This window comes from Zea mays, chromosome 1 (genome assembly GCF_902167145.1).
Source record: "Zea mays cultivar B73 chromosome 1, Zm-B73-REFERENCE-NAM-5.0, whole genome shotgun sequence".
In the NCBI taxonomy this organism is placed as follows: Eukaryota; Viridiplantae; Streptophyta; class Magnoliopsida; order Poales; family Poaceae; genus Zea; species Zea mays.
Window position 1 is genome coordinate 34,551,261 of NC_050096.1, and position 15,128 is coordinate 34,566,388.

The 15,128-nt window shown below is 44.1% G+C and overlaps 1 protein-coding gene and 1 long non-coding RNA gene across 2 annotated transcripts; both read left to right on the forward strand.

The window, feature by feature from the left end:
* The first annotated feature begins 394 nt into the window (after window positions 1-394).
* LOC118473055 (uncharacterized) lies at window positions 395-2,999 on the forward strand. The gene is made up of 5 exons (XM_035961352.1): window positions 395-978; window positions 1,091-1,542; window positions 2,265-2,441; window positions 2,533-2,631; window positions 2,949-2,999. The coding sequence occupies exons 1-5, from the start codon at window positions 450-452 to the stop codon at window positions 2,997-2,999; spliced, it is 1,308 nt and encodes a 435-aa protein (XP_035817245.1). The 5' UTR covers window positions 395-449.
* A 116-nt stretch (window positions 3,000-3,115) lies between these two features.
* On the forward strand, window positions 3,116-3,580 carry LOC109943605 (uncharacterized). The gene is made up of 2 exons (XR_002266645.1): window positions 3,116-3,191; window positions 3,412-3,580. It is a non-coding gene; the product is annotated as an uncharacterized lncRNA (long non-coding RNA).
* Window positions 3,581-15,128: the final 11,548 nt, after the last annotated feature.

Consider the following 15,128-nt stretch of genomic DNA (forward strand, 5'->3'; position numbering starts at 1 on the left):
AGGTCCGGTGGCACGCTAGGCAAACCTCGAAGCCAGGCCTCGCACGCTAGTATCCACGCTGTTGATCGAGGGACTGGGCCCACCAGCCACTCCAGAGGCCTCCCGGCTCCTCGTGTTGCCTGTCGTCTCCCACCAGTGGGTTTCGGGTGGCAACAGGTACCTGTTCTTGACCTAGTGTGATTATAGCAAGGGTGATATCCCATACGGTCATCGCTCAACAAGTGTGGGAAAAGGTGTATATGAGCTCACTTACAGTTGGGGCTCATGTGGTGTAAGGCTTAACAAGGAAAATGGTTAAGGGTGAGCGTTTATCTCTACTACTACTTAAGCGAGCAGTGTAGGCGTGCACAGTTTCTTGTTCTGCCTCGCTCTCTCCGCAGCGCCGGCTCTCTCCGCAGCGCCGGCTCCCTCAGCCGCGTCCCGCTCCCTCCGCAGCGCCGGCTCCCTCCATGGCTGCGCGACGCGAGATTGGCTCCCCTTCCCTTGCACACCCTGCCCTGAGATCGCGCAGACCCGCCAAATCGAGGAATCCGCGCCCCAAATCGAGGAATCCGCCTCCGCTGTGGAAGGAGATCGCCTCCGGCCCTCCGCTGCGCCCCAACTCTCGGTCGGCATCATCGTCCGCGTTCGCTGCGCCCTGGCTCTCGGTCCTTCACGCGCGCGCCCTTGACCCCCGCCACCGCGCCCCCATCCGCCACCGCGCCCCACCCCGCGCGATCCCTACCCCTAGCCCCCGCTCGACGCGCCTTCGTCAATCCCGTCTAGGAGCAGCTGGCGGCCGACACTACTCGCTTCGATCGACGTGCAGTCCTTCAACGTCGATCTGTTGTACGAGCCGTGGGAGGTCCTCGACGAAGACCGTCGCCCCTTCACCATGTTCGCACCGCTGCTGCCGCCCCTTCACCATGTTCTGGAACAGGTGCCTGTGCATGCCGGACCCCGCCGCACCACTGCTGCCGCCCAAGAGGATCAATTCAGGTATCCAAATGCACAACCGACAGAGCTCTAACCGTCATACTGTAGGCGGGGATCCGGTCCTTGCAGATCGGATCCAGTCACTGACATGGAAAATGCTTCGATCGCTTCACAGGTGACCTGTCCAGGTGCCCGTGGGACGAGCTGGTCTTTGAGGACGAGTCCGAGAGGGGCAGCAACGCGCTGCTCGCGCGGGCGTGGTCACCAGGGTGGCAGAACGCCGACAAGGCGCTGACGGCCTTCCTCAACGGCCCGCTGATGGACCACTCCGTGAACCGCAAGAAGGCCGACAGCGCCAGCACGTCGCTGCTGTCCCCGTACCTGCACTTCGGCGAGCTCAGCGTCCGGAAGGTCTTCCACCAGGTCCGGATGAAGCGCCTCATGTGGAGCAACGACGACAACCACGCCGGCGAGGAGAGCTGCACCCTGTTCCTCTGCTCCATCGGCCTGCGGGAGTACTTGAGGTACCTCACCTTCAACCACCCCTATAGCCACGAGAAGCCCCTCCTGTCGCACCTCAGGTTCTTCCCCTGGGTCGTCAATGAGGTGTACATAATTAAAGTGCTGGTAATATACTTATATTTGGCTCAAGTGCTGCTTTTATTGACCTTTCTTTTATTGCAAGAGGAGACATACAATTCATTGTATCAAGAGGAAACATACTACTGTCCCTTACAGGATCAAGAGGAAACATACAATTCATTGTTCTTCTCATATCATCGTACAAGATGGACTGGTCCCCTTTTTTCATGATGCTATATGGAGTCTTCTAATTTAGCTAGATTTCTGAACAGAGCTTGCAAATAAAAAAGAACCGACACAATGGCACTACATAATTTTCAGAGCCATTGGGAGAACTGACACAGTGCTATCAGATTTGGTTTTATCCCTTCCACATGACGCTCTGCACTGCTGTCAATTTTCTACTATTAGCACCATGGTTGTTGCTTCCCTCCTGCTACGATTGGGCTTATCCATAGGCCATAGCGGATCTGCAGCACTTAAAAACTCTGGTGTGTCGACCCTACCTCTGGCTCTCTTTCTCTATGGTAGCTGGTCATCAGAGTGCTTCCCAGCACAACACAGCCAGGAGTAAACATACAATTTATCTACCTGTTTTATTGCAAGAGGAAACATACAATTCATGCCTTGGGGTATTGACGCTGTAGATAAACGCAATAGTGTGCAGATTGGACCAAGGGTATTGATCATTTGTGTTTGAGTTAGATATACTAGGTAGTAATCCTATAGTCGTATTCGTTTCTGAACCAACTAAGTTGTCGTTGCAGGAAAACTCAGACTGGATTTACATCATGCCTTGGGGACTGTACAAGGCTGTCACCTACGTCAAGGAGAAGTATGACAAGCATTTTCTATGTGATATGCTGCTCCTGCTTCCTGGAGGCAGGGGTGTTTTCACCTGCCAACAAAAAAGTAGTGTCATCACTTATACAGTCAAATTTCTTGTAGGTAAGCATGTGATCTATAGTGTTTAAAATTTGTTGATTAGTTATCTAAAAGCTGAACAAGTTCCTTCGCATTTGTTTTGGATTGCAGAATGAATACTTCTTCAGGTACAGGGATGACCGGAATGCAGCAGAAATTTTCAGAGCTAATGGTGATATAATTGGACTTAAATCACACTGTAATAGTCAGGTAAATTGCACAGCCTGTCCTCAATATGTATGCAGTTAATATATCATTTTTTAGTCTGGTTTGGCTTCCGTTGATTGAGCTGGTGTGACATTCCATATGCTTTTTGCTTATTAAGGAACGATGCAAGTTTGTACCATTCATGTTTGCTAGAAATTAGAGATATGGCATTCCAGACTTTCTATGCTTCAAGATCTAAATTGTTCTGAACAATATAAAGTTCCACCTTAAGAAAACAAGTATAATATTTTGATTTTGCATACCAGATTCTTTGTGCTGCAAGATTGTACATTTGTTAATTCTGAATGTGTTGCCTGCAGGAGGAACCGACTATGATTGAATCCTACAATAACAAGAGAACAGTTGGTTGATCTGGTGGCGAAGGAGTTACATCTACGCTAACCACGGTATGTAATAATTGTGCTTATTTTTCCATCACGCTTTATTGCAGAGGATGAACACGATGTTGCCTGCAAGAGGAACCGACTATGATTGAATCCTACAATAACAAGAGAACAGTTGGCTGATCAGGTGGCGAAGGAGTTACATCTACGCTAACCATGGTATGTAATAATTGTGCTTATTTTCCATCACGCTTTATTGCGGAGGATGAACACGATGTTGTCTGGTTTTGGTTGCAAAAGGATAAACCGCATGAGTGCCCAGTTTACTCACAATACTTTGTGGTAACAGAAACCATTGCCTTGACAGATTGTTATAAAAGATGTTCAGCTGTTGTTGATTAGCACATGACTAAAATATTATTTTGTTGATTTTGGGCAGCTCAAGGTCATTGGTGATGGTGGTGATCCAAATGGCCACTATGACAAGGATGATCATCAATGAGGCCTTGTGTCGATAATTATAATAACAACTTTGTGAAACATGGTTTTGCCCCATCTTTGCAACATCATATTGTCCTATAGTATTGTAATTGATAAGTGTTTGAGCATGAAGCAGGTTAGGTGGTGTTCTACACCTACGAATTATGCAATCACATATAGATTGTTTCTATGGGTTTTTAGTCATGTACTGTAGTGAATCTTTATTACTAGCATACAACATCTCACAACAGTTCTAATAATGAGCAATAAACTGATATTTATTTACTGGTTTTGGTGGTAAGCTTGAAGTTTGCCGAGTAATATGAGCTTAGGCTCAAAAAGCTACCAGAACCTACATGTTATTGTGTGTGTTACTTCATTTGTGACTAGATGAGTGACTTTGCGTTGCAAGAAGAACATTTATGATGATAACTTATGTACAAATGAGTTATAAGTTATTGTGATATATGTTTCCGTTGCAACGCACGGGCACTCACCTAGTTTTAATTAAGTTGGTCAAAATTTTATTAGCAATTACTAAGTATAATTAAATACCATCCCAATTAAATAATAGATAAAAATAAAGAATAAATCCCACAATGCAATGCATGACAAGTTAAGTTTAATTCCATAATTTACTTATGTGAGGGACTGATCCGCTCATGACCGTGAGCACGACTAATATACCGGTTTTACACTCTGCAGAGGTTATGAATCTTAACCGACAATATGTGTTTCCCGTTTAGCCAGGGTTTGCAAGGCCCTTATACACTTTCAAGGTGAATGGTTAGGGATCCACTGCGAGGCCTTTACAAAGTTCCACTAGCATGAGAAAACCCGCTACGATTTCAGGACGAAGGAAGCATAAGCTTTTTTTCACAATCTGTAACCCCATCGCAGGAATTACAACCAACACTATCTCTGTAGCAATGTCTCCCTGATTGCCTCTTTCGGGAAAGGATTGTCTCACACTAGCCTTCCTAATTAATTGGCCAAGAACAACCCATTCCACCCTTATGGTAGCACTAATGTATTGGATGGTCGCTCCATGTGTCCTTGTTTGGATGGCGGGTTGGTTTTCAAAGACTTCAAGGCTTTCAAAGTGTAAGGGAGAGATAAAAATAAGACATTGCCGAGTCCCGTGGCTGGGTCGCCTAACAGTGGTCGGGGATGAAGTAGAGATGGCAATGGGTACCCGCTACCCGAAACCCGGTGGGTTTTTGCTCTATTAGGTATGGGTTTAGGCCAATTTCTCTACCCATGGATTTGTTAATGGGTTCAAATGGAAACCCAACGGGTACGTGGGCATGCATTTGTTCCTCCACTACCCATACCCGCAAACCCATGGGTTTTTAAAACCCACCTTAAAATCAACATTCCTTATAAATAAGTCTCATAATATTATTAATTGAATATGTTCTAATTGAAATAAACTTCATGTAACAAAGTTTAAGCTAAAATTAGTTATCACTTGTTCCTTTTATCCTGGCTTATTAATGAATTGACTGCCATTTACATGATGAGTTATTTTTTATGTTGATATTAGTGGGTATGGGAAACCTGTTGGGGTAACCGAAACCCGCATGGCCATGTGTTTGGGCAAAATTTTATACCCATCATGGGTATGAGCTTTTTTAGCGGACGTTTTTTCTTCTTCGTGGGTATGGATTTGGGCAAGTAATACCCAGCGGGTTTTTACCCATTGCCATCTCTAGGATGAAGGCTGACAAGCAATTGGTATGGCTCGTATCCACTAATGATTCCTATCTCGTAAGCACCACTTGTAGATGCCAATTGAGTGAGTAACACTTAATGTATGTTACGAACATAAGAGACTCGGTTCTATTCTATAAGCAAAGTAAGAAAACTACCACTTCACTCAAGGGACAAGAGTGACCTTTAGCCCGCAAAAAGAAAGATCTTCGTATAGGCCCAATCTCTAGAGTAGAATAGTAGAGTATAGATTAGATGCTTGACTCCGTTGATACGAGATACAAGTGTTTCAATATTATACGAGCTCCAATGCTATGACTATGATATGATACTTGGGGTATTCCACAAGATGGATCGAGCTAGCCATTCCTCTAATTAAAAAATGATCTTAACACGAACAATGAATAATTCATTTGAAAATTAAATAGTTAACAGTGGTAATAAGGCATGGTCATGATTTATATATAATATTAATTCCAAAACCAGGTATAGTAATAACAAGACTATTTAGTAATTCATTAGTATCCAAGGTGTAGGGTAAATAAAACTAGGTAATCTATTAGGTCCCATCAGATTAACCAAACAATGCAAGCAGAGTGAGATGAGAGTAAATATTATTAGATAAAAGAATGTGATCAAGGACACAACTTGACTTTTACTTGTGATAACCTGATGATGAGAGCCTTCAACTCTTGATATACAAATCCACGTACACTCGCCCGTCTAATCGCAGCAGTACAAAGAGATAGGCAAATAATAATTAAAAATAACATTGCACTAAAGATGTAAACAAACCACATATTACTATTCTACGCGTCGCTACGAAATCGTAGGTTCAAGAACCACTAAAATCGAAGTTCAATTATAAAATATATGGATTTTCTAAGATTCTGAAATTATTTTTATACTAAAATTTCATTTTTCTTAATTTTATTTGTAAATTCCACTTACCCCTGGCTTGTGGCCACTATTATATATAAACTCAAGTTCACTTTTACAATTTTTTAGGACGGTTATGTAATGGTCTTACCACCGGTTAGGACGATGGGTTCATTTATAAGGATTTCAGGGTCTCTTTTGCAAATGACCCACGACCGTTATAACTCCACGCGATTGCTAGCCATTTGACCCCGATCAGATGCCCTAGATTAGAATATGGCCCCACCGAAATGGTACACGATAACATCTTTGGCATGGATTTTATGAGCACGAGATATAATCCTATGTGTCGATCGGATCCAACGGTTGGCGCATAACTCTCCCACCTTCGGCCAATGAGCACGGTAGCGCCACAACATCATAGCGGCGTTCTTCGCCAGCGCCTTGCCCAAACCCCGACAGTACGCTCTACCCTACGCGTGGAACCGAGAAAAATGTAGAGCATAACACAACGAACATGCTAGTAGCCGAGTTACCAACGATTGTGCCGTGAGGAACTCGACCCACGGAGCAGTGCGAGTCCACGATGGAGACTAGGCCCAGCGAGCAATCTGGTGACTTCAAGGACCTTCCCTGTCTATCAATGCCATTGCAAGCTTCTATGCTTGGCGTTGATCTACCATGAGCACTCGTTGAGTTCTCATCTATGGTGTGGTCATGAATCATCGATGGGGCTACTTCCCGCTCTCACAGCAGCGCTCTTTTTTATCTTGCGTCTCAAATGGCGCTCGCTTGTGGTGGCACACGATGGACGAGAAGCGGGAAAGGCTTCGGGTTATATAGCTACGAGAAGAGTTCGAATCCTAACGAACTTTTGGAGATTACGGGATGGTGGTTGCGAGTCCGTTCGAGGATACGATGGTTGTTTGAGCGACGAGGATGGCCCTGGCGACCTAGGCCCACGCGACAACGACGCTTGAAGGTGAAAGCGGATGTGGCGCTCCACTGACGAGTGGTCCCAAGGTGTCAGTGGGAGGTCCCCATTGCTGGAGTGTGCAGGCGCGAGTGAAAGTCGCCTAGAGGGGGGTGAATAGGGCGAATCTAAAATTTATAATCTTAAGCACAACTACAAGCCGGGTTAGCGTTAGAAATAAGAACGAGTCCAAGAGAAAGGGTGAAAAACAAATCGTGAACAATAAGGAGTGAGACACAAGGATTTGTTTTACCGAGGTTCGGTTCTTGCAAACCTACTCCCCGTTGAGGTGGTCACAAAGACCGGGTCTCTTTCAACCCTTTTCGTCTCTCAAACGGTCACCTAGACCGAGTGAGCTTCTCTTCTCAATCAAACGGAACACAAAGTTCCCGCAAGGACCACCACACAATTGGTGTCTCTTGCCTTGGTTACAATTGAGTTTAATCACAAGAAGAATGAGAAAGAAAAGAAGCAATCCAAGCACAAGAGCTCAAATGAACACAAATGTCGCTCTCTCTAGTCACTATTTGATTTGGATTGATTCCGGACATGGGAGAGGATTTGATCTCTTTGGTTGTGTCTAGAATTGAATGCTATAGCTCTTGTAATGTGTTGAAGGTGGAAAACTTGGATGCCATTGAATGTGGGGTGGTTGGGGTATTTATAGCCCCAACCACCAAAATGTGGCCGTTGGAAGGCTATTGTCGCATGGCGCACCGGACAGTCCGGTGCGCCAGCCACGTCAACCGGCTGTTGGGTTCTGACCGTTGGAGCTCTGACAGGTGGGGCCTCTGGGCTGTCCGGTGGTGCACCGGACAGGTCCTGTAGACTGTCCGGTGCGCCGTCTGGCGCTGCTCTGTCCTCTGCGCGCGCAAGCGCGCATTAAATGCGTTGCAGTCGACCGTTGCGCGCGAAGTAGCCGTTGCTCCGCTGGCACACCGGACAGTCTGGTGTGACACCGAACACTGTCCGGTGCTTCACCGGACAGTCCGGTGAATTATAGCGGAGCGGCCTCCCATTTTCCCGAAGGTGGCAAGTTCAGCTTCGAGTTCCCTGGTGCACCGGACACTGTTCGGTGGCACAACGGACAGTCCGGTGCGCCAGACCAGGGTGCCTTTGGGTTGTCTTTTGCTCTCTTTGTTTGAACCCCTTCTTGGTCTTTTTATTGGTTTATTGTGAACCTTTGGCATCTGTAAAACTTATAGACTAGAGCAAACTAGTTAGTCCAATTATTTGTGTTGGACAATTCAACCACCAAAATCAATTAGGAAAAAGGTGTACGCCTAATTCCCTTTCAATCTCCCCCTTTTTGGTGATTGATGCCAACACAAACCAAAGCAACTATAGAAGTGCATAATTGAACTAGTTTGCATAATGTAAGTGCAAAGGTTACTTAGAATTGAACCAATAAATATTTTTATAAGATATGCATGGATTGTTTCTTTATTTTTAACATTTTGGACCATGCTTGCACCATATGTTTTGTTTTTGCAAATTCTTTTCAAAGTCCTTTTGCAAAATAGTCAAAGGTAAATTAATAAGATTTTGAGAAGCATTTTCAAGATTTGAAATTTTCTCCCCCTGTTTCAAATGCTTTTCCTTTGACTAAACAAAACTCCCCCTCAATTAAATCCTCCTCTTAGTGTTGAAGAGGGTTTTAAGACACCAATTTGAAAAATCGCCATTTTGAAAAACCTTTTCTTAACTCAAATTTTTGAAAATTGGTGGTGGTGCGGTCCTTTTGCTTTGGGCTAATACTTTCTCCCCCTTTGGCATGAATCGCCAAAAACGGATACTTGAGTGAAATATAAGCCCCTGTAACTAATTTCTCCCCCTTTGGCAAACACAATATAAGTGAATGATTATACCAAAGTTGGAGAGCGGCGCGGAGCGACGGCGAAGGATGAGCAATGTCGATGGAGTGGAGTGGAAGCCTTTGTCTTCGCCGAAGACTCCAATTCCCTTTCAATCTATGACTTGGTTTGAAATACACTTGAAAACACATTAGTCATAGCATATAAAAGAGATTTGATCAAAGGTATACTAATGAGCTATGTGTGCAAAACATCAAAAGAAATTCCTAGAATCAAGAATATTTAGCTCATGCCTAAGTTTGTTAAAGGTTTGTTCATCTAGTGGCTTGGTAAAGATATCGGCTAATTGTTCTTTAGTGTTGATATATGCAATCTCGATATCCCCCTTTTGTTGGTGATCCCTTAGAAAATGATACCGAATGGCTATGTGTTTAGTGCGGCTATGCTCAACGGGATTATCCGCCATGCGGATTGCACTTTCATTATCACATAGAAGAGGAACTTTGGTTAATTTGTAACCATAGTCCCTAAGGGTTTGCCTCATCCAAAGTAATTGCGCGCAACAATGGCCTGCGGCAATATACTTGGCTTCGGCGGTAGAAAGAGCTACAGAATTTTGCTTCTTTGAAGTCCAAGACACCAGAGACCTTCCCAAGAACTGGCAAGTCCCCGATGTGTTCTTTCTATTAATTTTACACCCTGCCCAATCGGCATCCGAATAACCAATTAAATCAAATGTGGATCCCCGAGGGTACCAAAGCCCAAACTTAGGAGTATAAACTAAATATCTCAAGATTCGTTTTACGGCCGTAAGGTGAGCTTCCTTAGGGTTGGCTTGGAATCTTGCACACATGCATACGAAAAGCATTATGTCCAGTCGAGATGCACATAAATAGATTAAAGAGCCTATCATCGACCGATATACCTTTTGATCGACGAATTTACCTCCCGTGTCGAGGTCGAGATGCCCATTGGTTCCCATGGGTGTCTTGATGGGTTTGGCATCCTTCATTCCAAACTTGATAAGAATATCTTGAATGTACTTCGTTTGGCTAATGAAGGTGCCCTCTTGGAGTTGCTTCACTTGAAATCCTAAGAAGTACTTCAACTCCCCCATCATAGACATCTCGAATTTATGTGTCATGATCCTACTAAATTCCTCACATGTAGATTCATTAGTAGACCCAAATATAATATCATCAACATAAATTTGGCATACAAACAAATCATTTTCAAGAGTTTTAGTAAATAAAGTAGGATCCGCCTTTCCGACTTTGAAGCCATTAGTGATAAGGAAGTCTCTTAGGCATTCATACCATGCTCTTGGAGCTTGCTTGAGCCCATAAAGCGCCTTAGAGAATTTATACACATGATTAGGGTACTCGCTATCTTCAAAGCCGGGAGGTTGCTCAACATAGACCTCTTCCTTGATTGGTCCATTGAGGAAGGCACTTTTCACGTCCATTTGATAAAGCTTGAAGCCATGGTAAGTAGCATAGGCAAGTAAAATGCGAATTGATTCTAGCCTAGCTACGGGTGCATAGGTTTCACCGAAATCCAAACCTTCGAATTGTGAATACCCATTGGCCACAAGTCGGGCTTTGTTCCTTGTCACCACACCATGCTCGTCTTGCTTGTTGCGGAAGACCCACTTGGTTCCTACAACATTTTGATTAGGACGTGGAACTAAATGTCATACCTCATTCCTAGTGAAGTTGTTGAGCTCCTCTTGCATTGCCACCACCCAATCCGAATCTTGAAGTGCTTACTCTATCCTGTGTGGCTCAATAGAGGAAACAAAAGAGTAATGTTCACAAAAATGAGCAACCCGAGATCGAGTAGTTACCCCCTTTTGAATATCGCCGAGGATGGAGTTCACGGGGTGATCTCGTTGGATTGCTTGGTGGACTCTTGGGTGTGGCGGTCTTGGAACTTGTTTATCTTCCTCATCTTGATCATGGGCATCTCCCCCTTGATCATTGCTCTCCTCTTGAGGTGGCTCAACTTCTTGATCTTCTCCTTCATCATTTTGAGCCTTATCCTCATCTTGAGTTGGTGGAGATGCTTGTGTGGAGGAAGATGGTTGATCTTGTGCATGTGGTGGCTCTTCGGATTCCTTAGGACACACATCCCCAATGGACATGTTCCTTAGTGCGACGCACGGAGCCTCTTCATCACCTATCTCATCAAGATCAACTTGCTCTACTTGAGAGCCGTTAGTCTCATCAAACACAATGTCACAAGAAACTTCAACTTGTCCAGAGGACTTGTTAAAGATTCTATATGCCCTTGTGTTTGAATCATATCCTAGTAAAAAGCCTTCTACAGCCTTAAGAGCAAATTTAGATTTTCTACCTCTTTTAACAAGAATAAAGCATTTGCTACCAAAGACTCTAAAATATGAAACATTGGGCTTTTAATCGGTTAGGAGTTCGTACGATGTCTTCTTGAGGATTCAGTGTAGATACAACCGGTTGATGGCGTAGCAGGCGGTGTTGACCGCCTCCGCCCAAAACCGATCTGAAGTTTTGTACTCATCAAGCATGGTCCTTGCTATGTCCAAAAGAGTTTTATTCTTCCTCTCCACTACACCATTTTGTTGTGGGGTGTAGAGAGAAGAGAACTAATGCTTGATGCCCTCCTCCTCAAGGAAGCCTTCAATTTGAGAGTTCTTGAACTCTGTCCCGTTGTCGCTTCTAATCTTTTTGATCCTTAAGCCGAACTCATTTTGAACCCGTCTCAAGAATCCCTTTAAGGTCTCTTGGGTATGTGATTTTTCCTGCAAAAATAATACCCAAGTGAAGCGAGAATAGTCATCCACAATAACTAGACAGTACTTACTCCCGCCGATGCTTATGTAAGCAATCGGGCCGAATAGATCCATGCGTAGGAGCTCGAGTGGCCTGTCAGTCGTCATGGTGTTCTTGTGTGGATGATGAACACCAACTTGCTTTCCTGCCTGACATGCGCTACAAATCCTGTCTTTCTCAAAATGAACATTTGTTAGTCCCAAAATGTGTTCTCCCTTTAGAAGCTTGTGAAGATTCTTCATTCCAACATGTGCTAGTCGACGATGCCAGAGCCAGCCCATGTTAGTCTTAGCAATTAAGCAAGTGTCGAGTTCAGCTCTATCAAAATCTACTAAGTACAACTGACCCTCTAACACTCCCTTAAATGCTATCGAATCACCACTTCTTCTAAAGACAGTAACACCTATATCTGTAAAAAGACAGTTGTAACCCATTTTACATAATTGCGAAACTGAAAGCAAGTTGTAATCTAAAGAATCTACAAGAAAAACATTTGAAATGGAATGGTCAAGTGATATAGCAATTTTACCCAATCCTTTGACCAAACCTTGATTACCATCCCCGAATGTGATAGCTCGTTGGGGATCTTGGTTTTTCTCATAGGAGGAGAACATCTTCTTCTCCCCTGTCATGTGGTTTATGCACCCGCTGTCGATGATCCAACTTGAGCCCCCGGATGCATAAACCTACAAAACAAATTTAGTTCTTGTTTTTAGGTACCCAAACGGTTTTGGGTCCTTTGACATTAGATACAAGAACTTTGGGTACCCAAACACAAGTCTTTGATCCCTTGTGTTTGTCCCCAACATACTTGGCAATTACTTTGTCGGATTTGTTAGTTAAAACATAAGATGCATCAAAAGTTTTAAATGAAATGTTAGAATCATTTGATGCACTAAGAGTTTTCTTCTTAGGCAATTTAGCACGGGTTGATTGCCTAGAACTAGATGTCTCACCCTTATACATAAAAGCATGATTAGGGCCAGAGTGAGACTTCCTAGAGTGAATTCTCCTAATTTTGCTCTCGGGATAACCGGCAGGGTACAAAATGTAACCCTCGTTATCCTGAGGCATGGGAGCCTTGCCCTTTACAAAGTTAGACAATCTTTTAGGAGGGGCATTAAGTTTGACATTGTCTCCCTTTTGGAAGCCAATGCCATCCTTGATGTCAGGGTGTCTCCAACTTTAGAGCATGCTTCTAACAAATTTAAAATTTTCATTTTCTAAGTCATGCTCATTAATTTTGGCATTAAGTTGAGCTATGTGATCATTTTGTTTCTTAATCAAAGCTAGGTGATCATGAATAGCATCAACATTAATGTCTCTACATCTAGTGCAAATGGAAACATGCTCAATGGTAGATGTAGAGGGTTTGCAAGAATTTAATTCAAAAATCTTAGCATGTAATATGTCATTTTTACTTTTAAGATCCGAAATGGTAACATTGCAAACATCTAAGTCTTTAGCCTTAGCAATCAAATTTTCATTTTCATTTCTAAGGCTAGCAAGAGAATCATTTAATTTTTCAATCCTAGTAAGCAAATTAGCATTATCATCTCTAAGATTGGAAATTGAATCATTACATACATTTGAATCAACCTTAGCAATTAAACTAGCATTCTCATTTCTAAGGTTGGTAATAACATCATGGTAAGTGCTTAGCTCACTAGATAGTTTTTCACATTTTTCTACTTCTAGAGCATAAGCATTTTTAATCTTAACATGCTTCTTATTTTCCTTAATTAGAAAGTCCTCTTGAGAGTCCAAGATTTCATCCTTCTCATGAATAGCACTAATTAATTCATTTAATTTTTCCTTTTGTTGCATGTTTAGGTTGGCAAAAAGGGTGCGCAAATTATCCTCCTCATCACAAGAGTTATCCTCATCACTAGAGGTTTCATATTTAGTGGAGGATTTTGATTTTACCTTCTTCCTTTTGCCGTCCTTTGCCATGAGGCACTTGTGGCCGACGTTTGGGAAGAGGAGTATTTGGTGACGGCGATGTTGGCGGCGTCCTCGTCGGAGGAGGAGTCGGAGGAGCTCTCGTCGGAGTCCCACTCGCGACACACATGGGCATCGCCGCCCTTCTTCTTGTAGTATCTCTTCTTTTCTCTCCTCTTTCCCTTCTTGTCGTCTCCCCTGTCACTATCACTAGATAATGGACATTTAGCAATGAAATGGCCGGGCTTACCACACTTGTAGCATACTTTCTTGCAGCGGGAATTGTAGTCCTTCCCCCTCCTTTGTTTGAGGATTTAGCGGAAGCTTTTGATGATGAGCGCCATCTCCTCATTGTCGAGCTTAGAGGCGTCGATGGGTTGTCTACTTGATGTAGACTCCTCCTTTTTCTCCTTCGTTGCCTTGAACGTGACCGGTTGTGCTTCGGACATGGAGGGGCCATCTAGCTCGATGATTTTCTTTGAGCCTTTGATCATCAACTCAAAGCTCACAAAGTTTCCTATTACTTCCTCGGGAGACATTAGTGTATATCTAGGATTACCACGAATTAATTGAACTTGCGTAGGATTAAGAAAAACGAGGGATCTTAGAATAACCTTGACCATCTCATGGTCATCCCATTTGGTGCTCCCGAGGTTGCACACTTGGTTTACCAAGGTCTTCAAGCGGTTGTACATGTCTTGTGGCTCCTCCCCTTGGCGAAGCCGGAAGCGACCGAGCTCCCCCTCGATCGTCTCCCGCTTGGTGATTTTGGTCACCTCATCTCCTTCGTGCGCGGTCTTGAGCACGTCCCAAATCTCCTTGGCGCTTTTTAACCCTTGCACCTTGTTATACTCCTCTCGACTTAGAGAGGCGAGGAGTATAGTGGTGGCTTGGGAGTTGAAGTGCCGGATTTGGGCGACCTCGTCCGAATCATAGTCTTCATCCCCCGGTGATGGTACCTGTACTCCAATCTCAACAACATCCCAAATGCTAGTGTGGAGTGAGGTTAGATGATGCCTCATTTTATCACTCCACATATTATAATCTTCACCATTAAACATAGGTGGTTTGCCTAATGGGACGGAAAGTAATGGAGTACGTTTGGAAATGCGAGGGTAGCGTAGGGGAAGCTTACTAAACTTCTTGCGCTCATGACACTTAGAAGTTACGGACGACGTGTCGGAGCCGGAGGTGGATGGCGATGAAGAGTCGGTCTCGTAGTAGACCACCTTCCTCATCTTCTTCTTCTTGTCACCGCTCCGACGCGACTTGTTGTGTGAAGGGGATCCGTTCACCTTGTTGGCGGACTCCCCGGATGGAGCTTTCCCATGGCTTGTGGCGGACTTCTCGCCGGTCCCGATCTCCCTCTTGGCGGATGCTCCCGACATCACTTCGAGCGGTTAGGCTCTAATGAAGCACCGAGCTCTGATACCAATTGAAAGTCGCCTAGAGGGGGGTGAATAGGGCGAATCTGAAATTTATAATCTTAAGCACAACTACAAGCCGGGTTAGCGTTAGAAATAAGAACGAGTCCAAGAGAGACAGT

What these genes read in the sequence shown, in the direction of transcription:
- LOC118473055 (XM_035961352.1), top strand. Translation starts at nt 450, where the DNA reads ATGGCTGCGCGACGCGAGATTGGCTCCCCTTCCCTTGCACACCCTGCC. An exon ending in TGTACATAATTAAAGTGCTG is followed by an intron (nt 1,543 to 2,264) that starts GTAATATACTTA and finishes TTGTCGTTGCAG; the next exon opens with GAAAACTCAGACTGGATTTA. An exon ending in AATCACACTGTAATAGTCAG is followed by an intron (nt 2,632 to 2,948) that starts GTAAATTGCACA and finishes TGTTGCCTGCAG; the next exon opens with GAGGAACCGACTATGATTGA.